At 40.8% G+C, this 15,369-nt stretch overlaps 1 protein-coding gene across 2 annotated transcripts in view; it reads left to right on the top strand.

Moving 5' to 3' along the window:
• DYDC1 (DPY30 domain containing 1) overlaps positions 1–14,426 on the top strand; it is a 28,836-nt gene extending 14,410 nt beyond the window's left edge. The window contains exons 5-9 of one of the 2 annotated variants that reach the window (XR_011564639.1): positions 1,407–1,499; positions 5,148–5,201; positions 6,025–6,126; positions 9,244–9,526; positions 9,914–14,426. Coding sequence is in view for 1 of the 2 variants with exons in the window: in XM_070781982.1 (XP_070638083.1) it covers positions 1,407–1,499; positions 5,148–5,201; positions 6,025–6,126; positions 9,914–9,943 (279 nt within the window). In the remaining variant the exon portion in view is untranslated. The remainder of the gene's footprint in view (positions 1–1,406; positions 1,500–5,147; positions 5,202–6,024; positions 6,127–9,243; positions 9,527–9,913) is intronic. The other variant, XM_070781982.1, reaches the window with a different exon arrangement.
• Positions 14,427–15,369: the final 943 nt, after the last annotated feature.

Here is a 15,369-nt window from a genome sequence, read left to right as displayed (position 1 = left end):
AAACTCAGCATCAACTCCTTTGATAAACAGTAGCTAAGCAGTGCTGAGAGCATTTGTCTGCTCATCAAGGGCAAGGAAGATCAATATTTCCCTTGTCTTTAATTGGCCTTTGAAGTTGCTCCTCATGTCATCCACTCTGAGCAACTGTTCTCACCAAAAGGCTAATAACCTTATTTTTTTTTTTTTTTTAGACCCTGAAATCAAACTTGTTTTGATTAAATCACCATTGATGAATGCGTTTCTTTGCTTGGCTAACAGAGGAGCCACTTGGGAGCTCACTTTCATTGCAGCCTCCTTTTCAGTTTTAATTTTTGTGAAGAAATTCTGTTCTGGTGAAATAATTTTGTTTTAAATTATCTAATATTTCCAACCTTTGTGTTCATGCGAGTTGAGACCATTGTGATGAGTGCTTACTCTGATAATATTGACATTTAGTGTATTCTTTTAGTACAGTGTCATTGAATGAGAAACATCCTTTGCTGTTGAATAATTTGATAGTAAAATAACCCACATTTTTCTTTGTCTTAAAAGAGCAGCATTCAAAATTCGCTTCTTTTCTTGATGGATAATGCACTGGTTAAAAAAATAGCCCGGTGATACTATGGCAGTCCAAGCACTGTGAGTTCTGATGTATCAGTGAGCTTGTATGTACTGTGCTGAGCAGAAGTGCAAGGCAGTGAGAGCACCACCTGCCGCCTCTGTTGCACATACGTGGCTCTGCTGTCATGGGGCAGAAGCAGTCATAGTGAATGAGTGAGTGAGCATGAGCATGGCAGTGTGTCAAGAAAGTTTTATTTATAGACACTGACATTTGGACTTCATATAATTTTCATATGATAAAATATTATTCATTTGGTATTATTCAACCATAAAAATGTATAAAAAACTTTCTTCACTTGTGGACTATAAAAAAACAGGAGTTGGGTCAGGTTTGGCCAGAGGAATTTAGTCTGTGGACTTCTGTTCTCCTGGAGCTAGGATATATGTTGAGATGGGACTAGATATGTTGTTGATTATCTCTGGGTTCAGGTGATATACTTAAAATGTTCTCTATTATTTTACAACCAGATTTTGGCTATCTGAAGATCTATCTGTTCTTAAAGAAATTTTATCTGAGAAAAATCACTGCAGTCTCATTTGTAGCTTCTAGAAGAATAGGGAAAATGATTTAATTTTGTACAAATACTTCTTTTCTAAAATTAGCAATTAAGGAAGCTTCCTTTTAAATTTTGTACATCAGGAAATATTTGTAAAAGCTAAAGTACTGGAAGCCTGTGATCATTTATTCTCTTATGTTTCTGAAATTTAGGTGGGTGTAACCTTAATTATCCTGGGATACTTCAGAGTAATCGAGTGAATTCCTTGCGGTAAACTCTAATATGACTTATTTATATCTTAATATTCAGCAACAGCTGGAATTCCAGCTGGAGTTGGAAGAGCAAGAAAAAGAGAGACAGAGAATAGAAGAACTGGAGAGAGCTCAAGAACAATTTGAGAAGGTAAATTAAAGTTTTATAAATGTTTATTTTATTGAAAACCTCTTAGAATCCTGACTGTTACTTGCGGTTGTTATGGCAGGGGAGTCACAGTCTACAGGCCTGCCGCATATTATTTGTGTGACTTAAGCAAATCCTATAGCCCTTTTCAGCTTCAGTTTACCTTTTAGAAAAATAGGGATAACAGTATAATGTTATTGGCAATATCTCACTGGGCGGTTGTAAGGATCAAATAAGATTATGTATGTGCAACTGCTTTGTGAGCAGTGGCGTCCTCTAATATTGACATGGTCAACATTTTAGTCAAGAGATAGTGGCTCCTAATTATGGTAGCTGATACTGAAGGCAAAGTTCTTTGTAGTATTGGGGGTATTCTGATCTCTGAGACAATAGTGTGTCTCTTTTCTTCACACTGGCTGTATTGTCAACAATAACTTACATTTTAAAATATGTTCTTATTTGGATTTTTCATGTCTTTAAAATTTTCAGTAACTTAAGCCAAAAAAGTCCATCTCCCTTGACTGTGTCTGTTTTATGTCAAGCTTCCTGCTTGGTCAATGTTTCCTTGTATCCAAAAAGTATATGTTGTATATACCAAACTTTTGCATGACTGAGTTACACTTTTTAACTGGATATTTCATATTGTATGCTTACAACTATCAGTTGTTACTCAAATGTTATTCCTCTACTTATTCCATGATTAAAATTGAAAAAATTTAAAATAGAAGCAGGTTTTGTAGAATATATTTATTAATGGCTTAGATGAGAGTATCATTGTTTAAAGCAATTTTAAAAAGTAAGTTAAAGGGTAAGTTAAAATTTTAAAAAAATGAGATTTAATTAATTTACTATTTTTTCCCATCAATGTACAATGCTTATCATTCTAAAAGAGATGAATAAGAATTGTTCTTTACAAAGTGAAATCATTTAGGCCTATTGTAGTCCAAGTGTTGGAAGACTACTTTTGTGAGTCAAAAAGATGAGATTTTATAAGGATAAAATCAAATACCCATACAGAGTTTTAAAAACACAGATGCTGATGTTATCTTTGTCTGAATGAGGGTAGGATACATGGATATCCATGCATACACACACACATATAAATACGCACACCCTTCCACTTCAGTTAAAATTCAGTGATCGCAAATAAAAGAAGAAAACTCAGAATACATCAAGAAGATAGTGATCAAAATGATAAAATAATTGAAAGTGTGTTTTATTGAGATGCCCTGATAGTTATAGCTGAATGATATAGAAAGTCTGTGATTTATAAGAGGGATTGGCTCCAAAGGGTCCCAGTTCATGTTACTTACTTTCTGGGCATTATCAGACTGAGTGTCCAGAGCTGCAGTAACATTAATAATCCATATTCCTACTGGCTTATCACCCCTTTCTTCCCTGCAACATACTGCCTTGCTCAGAGGCAGATTCATCCAAGTCTTTTTGTCTGGCCTTCTTGTGGCTTCAGAGACATGACTCAAACTATCATTTGCAAAAGGAAATTTATTGGAACGATCCTGGGTTGAAGCAAGTGTTTTACAGCTAAGCTGTGAAGGGCTTTGGTTGAGCTGGGTCTTCCAGACCTCTGGGAGCAAGAGAGTCAGTGCTGCCAGGGCTCACACCTCTGCTGTTGTCTCTCACTGTGGCCTGGTTTGCTGCACATGGGTAGGGATCATCATGGTCCTTAATGGTTCCTGGGTCTTATAATGCTGTGGCTCCTACCATCTGAAAGGAATGGATTCCTTTCTTTTAGGTTTCAGTTAAGAAAAGAATCTTGGGAAGGATTCTGACTGGATGAATTTGTGTCAAGTATCCATCCCTTGGTTGGGGAACAGAGTCCTATGAGAACATGGATTTTTCCATCAGAACCACGAAGTTGTGGGAAAAGATGTGTGCAGGAGAAGGGAGTGATCTGGAGAAAAGCATATGGTGCTAAGTTGCTTCAGTTGTGTCTGACTCCTTGCAACCCTATGGACTGTAGCCCACGAGGCTCCTCTGTCCATGGGATTATCCCAGCAAGAATACTGAAGTGGGTCGCCATGCCTTCCTCCAGGCGATCTTCCCAACCCAGGGATCACATGTGTCTCTTACGTCTCCTGCATTGGCAGGTTGGGTTTTTTACCACTGGCGCCACCTGGGAAGCCCATGTGTACCATTTAGTTCAGTCCAGTCGCTCAGTCGTGTCCGACTCTTTGCAACCCCATGGACTGCAGCACACCAGGCTTCCGTGTCCATCACCAACTACCAGAGCTTGCTCAAACTCACATCCATCAAGTCGGTGATGCCATCTAATCATCTGATCCTCTGTCGTCCTCTTTTCCTCCTGCCTTCAATCTTTCCCAGCATCAGGGTCTTTTCCAGTGAGTCAGTTCTTCGCATCAGGTGGCCAGAATATTGGAGTTTCAGCTTTAGTATCAGTCCTTCCAATGAATATTCAGGCCTGATTTCCTTTAGGATTGACTAGTTGGATCTCCTTGTAGTCCAAGGGACTCTCATGTACCACGTGTCCCTAATCATCAGGGCCATTATATAAATGGTCACGAGATGATGACTCACCTTTGGACAGCTGAAGTGAATCAGCTCAAGAGCAGTTAAGTTAGCTTGCTGCCTTAGAATGAAAAGATAGAGGCCACAGCAAGGTTTGGTTTGATTAGAAGATTGTGTTTTCACATTCAGAAAGCAGTGTCCTATGTGTTCAGAGTGCTTTATAGAGGGCATTGCCCAGGTGCTGTGGCGAGGTCACATGTATTAGGTAGTGCCTTGGGCCAGACTAATTGCTTTAGAAATATTTGCTTCTTTTCTACTATGTATAAAATTCTATTTAACTGAAAGTTCTTTCAAAATCTCTTATTCTAAGCGTTTATTAAAATTTTTATTTTGTCACTTTTCACTTTTGTTAGTAATTTGGCTTCAGGGTTAGTGTTTCAGCCTATTTCATTTTTTAAAACATTCTGCTGCTGCTGTTGCTAAGTCACTTCAGTCGTGTCCGACTCTGTGTGACCCCATAGATGGCCTCCTACCAGGCTCCTCTGTCCCTGGGATTCTCCAGGCAAGAACACTGGAGTGGGTTGCCATTTCCTACTCCAATGCATGAAAGTGAAAAGTGAAAGTGAAGTCACTCAGTTGTGTCTGACTCTTCACAACCCCATGGACTGCAGCCTACCAGGCTCCTCTGTCCATGAGATTTGCCACACAGGAGTATTGGAGTGGGTTGCCATTGCCTTCTCCTTGAAGTGAAGTCGCTCAGTCATGTCCGACTCTTTGCGACCCCATGGACTGTAGCCTACTACGGTCCTCCGTCCATGGGATTTTCCAGGCAAGAGTACTGGAGTGGGTTGCCATTTCCTTCTCCAGAGGATCTTCCTGACCCAGGGATTGCATCCAGGTCTCCTGCACTGTAGGCAAATGCTTTACCATCTGAGCCACCAGGTAACATTCTATTTAATTATAAACAAAATATGGTAGTCACGTATATTAGAGTATTAAATGAGACTGTATCTATAGTTTTGTATTCAGATTTCTCCTTTAAGAAGGTCAGCATTTTTGCTGTTAAATGGGTCATAATGTAAAAATAAAAGCCTTAAAAATTAAACATGGAATCAAAATGAAAAGCATATTCAAAGTATTTTTCTCCATTTTTATATATCATAGGAGTTGAGAATGAGCATGGAAAATATGGCTAAGGAAGATACTTTACATGGAGAGGTGAGAACAAAAAGTTACTCTGTTATGGGATACGAATAAGTATCCTGGAGTGTGACGCTAAATTTTGATGCATTAGTAGATACGTTTTAAAAACAATTTTATGTACCTGTGTTTGGCTGTGTTGGGTCTTCTTGCTGCACAAGGCTTTCCTCTAGGTGCAGTGAGTGGGTGCTATTCTCTAGTTGAGGCACCCGGGCTTCTCACTGTGGCGGCTTCTCTTGTTGTGGAGCACAAGCTTTAGGGCACGTGGGCTCAGTAGCTGCGGCTCCCAGACTCGAGCCCAGGCTCGATGGTTGTGGCACACAGGCTTAACTGCTCCTGCAGCGTGTTGGATCCTCCCGAGCCCGTCTCTTGCTTTGATAGGCAACTTCTTTAACACTGAGCCACCAGGGAAGCCCCGTAGCTAAAGTTTTAATATGGAGATGATCAAAACTGATAGTTCAAATACATAATCTAGTAATAACAAGTCACAAATAGGGTGTACTTTAAAGCCAAATCTCAAAGTGGGTAAAACTGGAATATTCAGTTTGTTTTTATATTTTTAGAAACCAGAATATTATGAGATTATTGACCATATGATTACATGCAGTGATACGTTTTAATTTTCTGATGTATTTTTTTTAAAACACATTTTAGCATTTGTTTTTAGAATTCTCTTGTCATTAACAGGTATTGATTCATTCCCTTAACTGACAGTGTTGAATTTTGATGTTATAATTCAGAAATGCCTTAGTAGAACTGAAAGCAAATTAATGTATTAATCTCAAAGTCATTTGAAAGTGAAAATGAATTATATGATTCATTTATGATCATATGATTATAGGATGGAGCCGACTCAGGCAAAACGCTGGCTGAAATTAGTGATCGATATGGGGCACCAAACTTGAGCAGAGTGGAAGAACTTGACGAACCAATGCTCTCTGACGTGAGTATCCTGAGGAAAGTGTTTTGTGAAAAGCAGAGTTTCTTGTTTCACTTGGGAAAGCCCAGTGTCTCTCAGGCCAGGGTTGGATGGCAAAATCGGTCTTTTGCTTCACAGAAAGAAATCCATTTTCTGGGTGCCAACTTTTTTCTAATTGGTGTTCTGTGCAGTGTGCTGCTGGCCCCGAGAGTGAGGGCAGGCACTTGTCTGGCTCCCCACAGAAGTGTGGGCGCCGATGGGGAGGTAGCTGGGTGTTAATGTGGAGTGAGCAGTGTGCCCTCCTGTGCAGAGGATGATACGGTTGTTCGGAAGTGAGGCTTTGAAAATTTCAAAATCTTTTCAAAACCTATATTTAAAATCATGTGGTAAAGTACATAATCTTTAAATTTCGGGGGGCTGATATTTTGGTCTCAGTAGTAAACCATGGAGCCAAGTGGATAACCTGATGAGATTGTGTGTTTTTACAGTATTTATGTACCTTGGCTTATTTAATAATCATACCGTGTTTCCTGTGCACACGTATTGTGCCCAGTGCTTTTATGGCCAAAACAGGTCGTTCTGATCTTGTCTAGGAAAGAAACAGACAACCGGATAAGCAAGTAATTGTCAGTGTTAGAGTGGCCAGGTAATTTGTCCTGCAAAGCAGCATGCTTTGAGAGCTAGAGGAGGAGCTGTTGATATCCGATGCCATCAGCAGTTGTAACCCAGGACTGCCTTGAAAGAGGCTGCACTGAGTCACCTGCATCAGTGGGCACTGACAAAGTAGAACAGCTGCCTGGCTGAAGACCCTGGATCGGGGAAAGCTTCATGCAGAAAGTCAGCCTTGTCACTCAGTGGTGGGGTGGGAGTCTGGGAGCACAGAAAGTATCAAGACCCAACTCAGGGTGAAGAGAGAGGGAATGGGAGGCAGGGAGAGATCAGAGCTGGGACAGTGGAGAAATCAGAGGCCAGACCACTAAAGGACCTGAATTTGTGCTCAGACATATATATTTTATCCTAAAGGCAGTGGAGGTCAACATGCTCAGAGCTGCATCTTAGGAAGCCCATCTGGCTATAGCGTGTAGAAGAAAATGGAGTGATAGATTTGAGAAGACCCACCAGAGGGCTGTTGTAATCTATGGAGAGATAGCACTGATGACCAAAAATAGTATATAGTGTTTTAAGAGCTGTTCAGAAAGTGGAGCTGGGTGGATTTGGTTCTAATCAGTGGCTACATTTTTATTAAATGGCTGCTCTGGTTCAGTACTATGCAGGGAGCTAGAAAATACCAGAGAGCAAAACAGATTGGGTTTCTGGCCTTTGGGATCCATGGACTGGTGGGGAAAGTTCACTGAGAGGACAGAGCAGGGACACCTGACCTAGCCTGGGAGAGTCTTATGCAGGAAATGACATTTAAAGAATTAGCCTGAGATAAGTCTAGCAGATAGAGCAAGATGCTTTCAAGGACCTGGAATAGTCCAATATTTTGGTTTGAGTTGCATGGAACTAGGAGAAGGAAGTGATTTGAAGGTTGGAGAGGTGGGTACAGGCAAGATCATACTGGGCTCTGTGTGTCATGTTAGGGATTTTGGGCTTAGGTGCAGTAGAAGTCATCCAAAGGGTATATGTGAGGATTAGATATGTGTTTTTAGAAGGTGGAGAGAAGATCTGAGTGGGTGGGAGTGGGAACAGCAGACAACTTAGGAAATTATCATAGTCATTCAGGTGCAAAGTGAATAGGACCAGGATGCACACAGCACAGATGGGGACAGCTGAGTGGATTCGCTATTAGCTGGGAGGATAAGGGAGAGAAAGAAATCAGGGATGAAGCCCAGATTTCTGCCTTGGGCAACTAGACTCGTCACCATTTTTTGAACTTTACCATTGGTTGAATTGAGGAACATATGAAAAGAAAGGTTTTGTGAAAACAATGGCTTCTATTGTGGACATGTTGAGTTCCAGGCCACTCTGAGATATGCAGGTGGGTCTGGAGGACAGGAGAGAAGTCCAGGCAGGAGAGAGGAATTTAGTCATATATACTAAGTGAAGCTAGGAGAGTGAGTCAGATGCTCAAGAGAGAATGCAGAATGTGAAGGAGGGGTCTCAGGGTGAAGTGTGTGTGTGTGTATGTGTGTGTGTGTGTGTGTGTGTGTGTGTGTGTGTATTTAGTTTCTAAGTCATGTCCAATTCTTTTTTGACTTCATGGACCGTAGCCCACCAGGTTCCTCTGTCCAGGGGATTTCCCAGGCAAGAATACTGGAGTGGGTTGCCATTTCCTTCTCCAGGGGGTCTTCCCAACCCAGGAATCAAAACTGTATCTCTTGCATTGGCAGTTGGATTTTTTACATTGAACCACCTGGGAATCCCTTTCAGGGTGAAACCATGAGAAATTTCAACATCTAAGGGATAGGTACAGGATCTGCAAGAAGGATACAGACAACAATAAGAGTGAATAGCAAGAGAAGTAGAAGAAAGGATGGGTTAATAAATACATTGAGAATACAATTAAATTATTATTATGTTGAATTTGGATTTTATGTGAAATAATCCAAAACTATCAAAAAACTTCATTTACATAGTCACATTACCTAAGCTCTAATTTTGTGTAGCTTGTACATTTCACAGTTCTAATTGTATTTAGTTAGTTCACTTACTCAGTTGTGTCTGACTCTTTGTGATCCCATGGACAGCAGCACACCAGGCTTCTGTGTCCATCACCAACTCCCAGAGCTTACTCAAACTCATGTCCATCGAGTCAGTGATGCCATCCAATCATCTCATCCTCTGTCGTCCCCTTCTCCTCCTGCTTTCAATCTTTCCCAGCTTCAGGGTCTTTTCTAATGAGTCAATTCTTCGCATCAGGTGGCCAGAGTATTGGAGTTTCAGTTTCAGCGTCAGTCCTTCCAATGAATATTCAGGACTGATTTTCTTTAGGATTGACTGGTTGGATCTCCTTGCAGTCCAAGGGACTCTCAAGAGTCTTCTCCAACACCACAGTTCAAAAGCATCAATTCTTCAGCACTCAGCTTTCTTTATAGTCCCACTCTTACATCCATACACGACTACTGGAAAAACCATAGCTTTTACTAGATGGACCTTTTTTGGCAAAGTAATGTCTCTGTTTTTTAATATGCTCTCTAGGTTGGTCATGGAGAAGGCAATGGCACCCCATTCCAGTACTCTTGCCTGGAAACTCCCATGGACGGAGGAGCCTGGTAGGCTGCAGTCCATGGGGTCGCTAAGAATCGGACACAACTGAGCGACTTCACTTTCACTTTTCACTTTCATGCATTGGAGAAGGAAATGGCAACCCACTCCAGTGTTCTTGCCTGGAGAATCCCAGGGATGGGGGAGCCTGATGGGCTGCCGTCTATGAGGTCGCACAGAGTCGGACACAACTGAAGTGACTTAGCAGCAGCAGCAGGTTGGTCATAGCTTTTCTTCCAAGGAAAATTGTATTTCTAATTGTATTAATTAAAATTTCTAATTGATGCAGGATACAGGATGCTTGGGGCTGGTGCACTGGGACGACTCAGAGGGATGGTACAGGGAGGGAGGTGGGAGGGGGTTCAGGATTGGGAACACGTGTACACCCGTGGCGGATTCATGTTGATGTACGGCAAAACCAATACAATATTGTAAAGTAAAAAAAAAAAAAATTTTAAGTAAAAATAAAATAATAAAATTTCTAATTGTATTAAAGCATATTTTAATATAATATGCTACAATTAATTTTAATACAAAAGCATATAATTAATAATTAAAATTTATAATTGTATTAAAGCATATTTACTTTTCATTTTGTTTTTAGGTTGCATTAAACATTGATCAAGATTTGTAGACTCAACCAACCTAAGAACAATACATTTTTCTTCTTGTTTCAAGTTTCAAAATAGGAGGTCCCCGGTTGTATTTTTTTCCCTCCAAACTTGTACTCTGCTTTTCCTCCCTCTAACCACAGCTTTATAAATGAGTTTCAAGTGTGACCTTAAAATATTGCTTTTTTAATGTAACTGGCTACGTGTATGACGTCATTGAGAGAACAGGAGAGAACTTTTCCCAAAGCAACCAAAAGGAGCAAGTGGGAGACCAGCTGAAAAGAGTGTAACAAGATTGCCTGAGGTGAAAGTTACTGGTCTGTGAGAAGTGAAAGAGGCTGCCACTCTGTAGGGCTCAGGACCATTCCACATGCTTTAGATATGATGATGTCCTCCTGGGAGTGCACTGCAAAGACGTCCCCAGTTTGCTGGGAAATGATGCTTTGCAGCTCCACTTAAGCCATGCTTATTGATGCGGCTGGGTGGGGAGGGATGCCGAGTCCCCGCACAGGGAGGCTTTGTTTCTTTTGGAACAATCTTTGGGCAAAGGGATGATGTGCTGCTGTTGAAGGGAAGATCTCTCTTCCTTCAGTGGGTGCTGAGCGGTCTGTGGACCCTGACTGCACTCTTGGCCTCTTAAGTTTCAGGGCTAGCTTTGAACTTTAGGGAGAAATTTGCTTTTATAAGAAATTTTTCCAGATCTATGTTTATGCCAAGAAGAGGCTTCTTCTAAAAAAAAAAAAAATTCTAGTTTTAATTATAATCTACCTTTTCTGACACAATGAGAAGAGAACAACCTAATTGTTTAAATGGGGAAATAAAAAGGGAAAAAAATTATGGGAAAGAATACAGATTTCATTGAAGAGAAACGTTATATCAGTCCTATACTTTTTTAAAAAACTTAAAGACTTTGGGGCTGCGCTGGGTGTTCATTGCTGCCCACGGGTGGCTTTCTGTTGTAGTGAGCGGGGCCACTTTCCATCGTGGTGTGCGGGCTTCTCACTGCCGTGGTTTCTCCTGTGGAGGAGCGCAGGTTCTAAGTGAACGGGCTTCAGTAGTTGTGGTGCAGGGCTTAGCTGCCCTGTAGCATGTGCAATCTTCCTGGACCAGAGATCAAACCTGTGTCCTTTGCATCTGCAGGTGAATTCTCAACCACTGTACCACCAGGGAAGTCCAGTTCTGTACTATTTTTTTTTGAGAAAAAAGTTCCAGGTGCCCCAGAGCCATCGATAACTTCTCTGTCAATCAGGCTGCCAGGCACTCTGCCCCCACATATGGATGACCTGTGTTCACTGCACCCAGGCAGAAGCGTTGAAGGCAGCAGGAGAGTGTCCTTCAAGCCTTGGCCTCAACCAGTGTAGCACCATCAAGGAGGGCTAGGTGTGGAAAGACAGGCTCAGAGGGCACCTTGGATTCAGCCAGCCCATGCCACTCCTCAAAGAGTGCAGTCTGGCCCTGGGATTTGGCAGCAAGAGTTTCTGAGTGTTAGTCACCACTCCAGAGTGTTAGTCACAAGGTGAAGCTTTGTGGCTCTGGGCTAGGGGGTGGTCTTGTGTGAAGAGTCCCCAGCCAGAGCTTGGTGTAAGAGGAAGAAGGTAGAATGGGATAAGAAAGGAGATGAAAGGTGTTCAACCTTTGTCTGGGGAGAGAGCCCTCAGGAGGATTCAGCTGGTGATCAGGGTGCCAGGGAAGAGGCTCCCATCTCCACCAGGAGATGACTCACAGATACAGCAGATGCCCAACGGGACTAGGGCAAGGCTGTCATCCTCGGGCAGACACTTATGCTGAGTTTGAATCTGAGTCTCAGTTTCTTGCTCATGGCAGCAAGACTTATTTTAGACCCATCCAAAGGATGGGTCCTCTGTCCATTAGATTTCCCAGGCAAGAATACTGGAGTGGGTTGTCATTTCTTCCGGGATCTTCCCAACCCAGGAATGAAGCCCGCATCTTCTGCATCGACAAAGAAGCCTGGTGGGCCTCACAGTCCATGGGGTAGCAAAGGCTAAACAGTGACAAGAAAGGGTGGGGTGGGGATGCCTCCTGTTCTGGTGTACTTTTAAGTAGCTAAATAAGATCCTGTTTTGGTTGAAGTATTCTAGGTTTTCCTCCTGATCTGGTTCTTAGTGGAAGGCAAAGAGAAGGAAGAAATGAAAGAAAGGAGAGACATAAAGGATCTAAACATAAATAAACTCTAGGTTTCTGCTTCTTTTTGCTTCACTCACTAGTTTGTTGTAGTTTTTTAGATTTCACATGTAAGTGGCATCATGCAGTTAAATAGACGTCTTGGCTGAATCTTGAATAGCCAAGTATGAAGTTCACTGTTCAGCTGAAGTTAAGGCTGAAGTTACAGGTTAACTTCTGGGACATAGCAATTTTTAAAACTACACTTTTATTAGAATTTTGGTTTAATATTATGCTGGAGCAGTGATTTTTCAACATTTTTAAATTCTTGGAACTTTTGTGGTCACTGTGCCACACAATTTGGGTACTATGTGTTTATTTTCAGCTAAAATAGAGAAAGAAGATACTTTTTAGTACTTTTTTCCCCCAATGTGTTTTTTCTTTAAGCTCTCTATTGTTCATTTGTGTTTGATACTTCTGGATACCTAATTTTTCTCCAATTCAGTTTTCTGCTCTGTAGATGCTATATTTTTGAATTTTGTTTGGATTAAAGATGACTTATCCAGCTGCATATATTTTTGGGACATAACAGCTTTATTGAGATAAAATTCACAATCACCCGTGTAAAATTTACAATTCATTGGTTCTTAGTACATTCACTGGTTTGTACAACCATCACCACGATCAGTTTTAGAACATTTTCATCACCCCAAGAAGAAACTGTCTGATTTAGTGCTCATGACACCCAGATCCTTCCCCCGCAACTCTAGGCAACTACTAATCTCTTGAGAATCCCTTGGACTGCAAGGAGATCCAACCAGTCCATCCTAAAGGAGATTAGGCCTGGGTGTTCATTGGAAGGACTGATGCTGAAGCTGAAACTCCAATACTTTGGCCACCTCATGCAAAGAGTTGACTCATTGGAAAAGACCCTGATGCTGGGAGGGATTGGGGGCAGGAGGAGAAGGGGATGACAGAGGAAGAGATGGCTGAATGGCATCACTGACTTGATGGAGTCTGAGTGAACTCCAGGAGTTGGTGATGGACAGGGAGGCCTGGTATGCTGCGATTCATGGGGTCGCAAAGAGTCGGACACGACTGAGCGACTGAACTGAATCTAATTTTTCTGTATAACATCAGAAAACACAGCATCTGATCCACCATCAGTATAGTTAAGAATAACTGTTGGGTTAGGGTGATGATAGTCTGTGCCTCCTTCTGTGGCCTCCTTCTGTGGCCACTCTTGCAACTCTGAAGTAATTTGTATGGTTACAATATGACCATCCAATCCTAATCATTTTAATATTAGTTGCTAATTTTTATCCAAATCAAACTTTGCATTGGAGTTTGTGAAATTCATTGTTAATTCTATTTTCCTTTTACATTTATGTCCAGCATTCTTCTGAAAAGTTTTTCATAATCACTGAGAATCATTCGGTTACCCCCAAAAGTAATTCTTCTGAAAAAGAGATCAATGTTTCTTTTCCCTTAATTACTAACCTTAAAAGCAAGGAATTCAAGTAGCTATGAATAGTGGCACTTTCCCCTGCATTTCTTTTAATTGATTATCATTATGGGCTCATGGTACTTCTTTGATTTAGCAGTGTCTTTCAACCCATTAGTTATTTTTCATTATCATCACCTGGGTAAGTGAGTAAGCTCCTTTATTCCTTATGTATGGTATTGCCACTACTCAGGACCCTGCATAATTGATATTATTCACTAGTCTGCAGATGAAGGAACTGAGGCACGAAGAGAGGGGCTTTGCCTCATTTTAAACAGTTGGTAAGTGACAGAGCTGACTTGGACTGGGCCTTTGTTGGGCCTAAAAGTCAGTGCTGCTGATGTGCTCACTCGTGGCCGACTCTTTGCGACCCCATGGACTGTAGCCCACCAGGTTCCTCTGTCCATGGAATTTTCCAGGCAAGAATACTGCCGTGGGTTGCCATTTCCTTCTCCATCAAAGTCAGTATTTTCTGTCAATTCACTATTTGGATTCTGGATAGGGATGAGAAAATTGAAAGTAATTTTTTTTTTTTTAAAGATCTGAAACAATTGTATAGCTCAATGTTCATAAAGAATTAGACTTTTTAAGTATATGTTTTAGTTTTTATTGTGGTAAGATGCACATAACATGAAATTTACCATTTTACCATTTTAAAGTGTACAGTTCAGTGGCAGTAAATAAAATCAGCCGTCGCTGTACTTGATATCATGCTGCCATCCTCACTGTCTGGTTCCAGGATGTCTTTATCAAAGCTGGAGACTACACACCCATTAAGTAATCATTCCCCATTCCTCCCCCCTCCCAACCCCTCCCAACCCCTGAGTAGGTTTCTATGAATTTACCGGTTCTGGAAACTTCAAATAAATGGAATACATGGCCTGGCTTCTGTCACCTCCATACTGTCTTCAAAGTTCATCTAAGTTGTACCATATATCAGAACATTTTTTGTCACCGAATGATAACTTACTGCTTTGATATGTACCACACTTATCCATTTGTCAATCCATGGTCACTAGGGTGATTTCTGCCTTTGGGCTATTGTGCATAATGTTGCTATCAACTTGTGTATTCAAACTTTTATGTGGACATGGGTTTTCAGTTCTTTTGAGTCTATACCTCGGAGTGAGTCATACAGTAATTCTATGTTGAAGTTTTTGAGGAACCTCCAAGTTACTTTCCACTGCAGCTACACCATTTTACATTCCTACCAAAAATATATCATCCCCACTTACACTTGATATTTACCATTTTCTTTTTGTGTGTGTGGCTATCCTAATGGGCGTGAAGTCATATGTCATTGTGGTTTGTATTTCCCTAATTACTTAATAACTAAGCATCTTTACATGTGCTTGTTGGTCATATTTATGTTTTTGGAGAGATGTTCATTCAAATCCTTTGGCTGTTTTTATTTTTTTATTATTTTTTTTTGTAGTTTTAAGCTTTTTTTTTTTTAGAAAAATACATTTTTTGGATTCTAGACCCTTATTGGTTGTATAATTTGCAAATATTTTCTCCCATTCTCTCACTCTCCTGATAGTCTTTTAATCCTCCAAAGATTTCATTTACAAAAAGTCCAGTTCATCTATTTTTTCTTCTGTTACTTGTGCTTTTGATGTCATATCTAAGAAATTATTGCAAATCCAAGGTCATAAAGGTTTACACCCATGGTTTCTTTGAAAAGTTTCATAATTTTAACTTTTATTTGGATCTTTAATCCATTTCAAGTTAATTTTATATATAATATGAAGTAAAGGTCCAACTTCCTTCTTTTGCATTTGCCTATTCCGTTATCCCAGAACCCTTCATTGAAGAGACTGTTCT

The sequence above is a fragment of the Bos indicus genome, chromosome 28 (assembly GCF_029378745.1).
Source record: "Bos indicus isolate NIAB-ARS_2022 breed Sahiwal x Tharparkar chromosome 28, NIAB-ARS_B.indTharparkar_mat_pri_1.0, whole genome shotgun sequence".
Taxonomy (NCBI): domain Eukaryota; kingdom Metazoa; phylum Chordata; class Mammalia; order Artiodactyla; family Bovidae; genus Bos; species Bos indicus.
The sequence above is the reverse complement of the archived record's forward strand: the minus strand, read 5'-3'. Positions and strand labels throughout refer to the sequence as shown.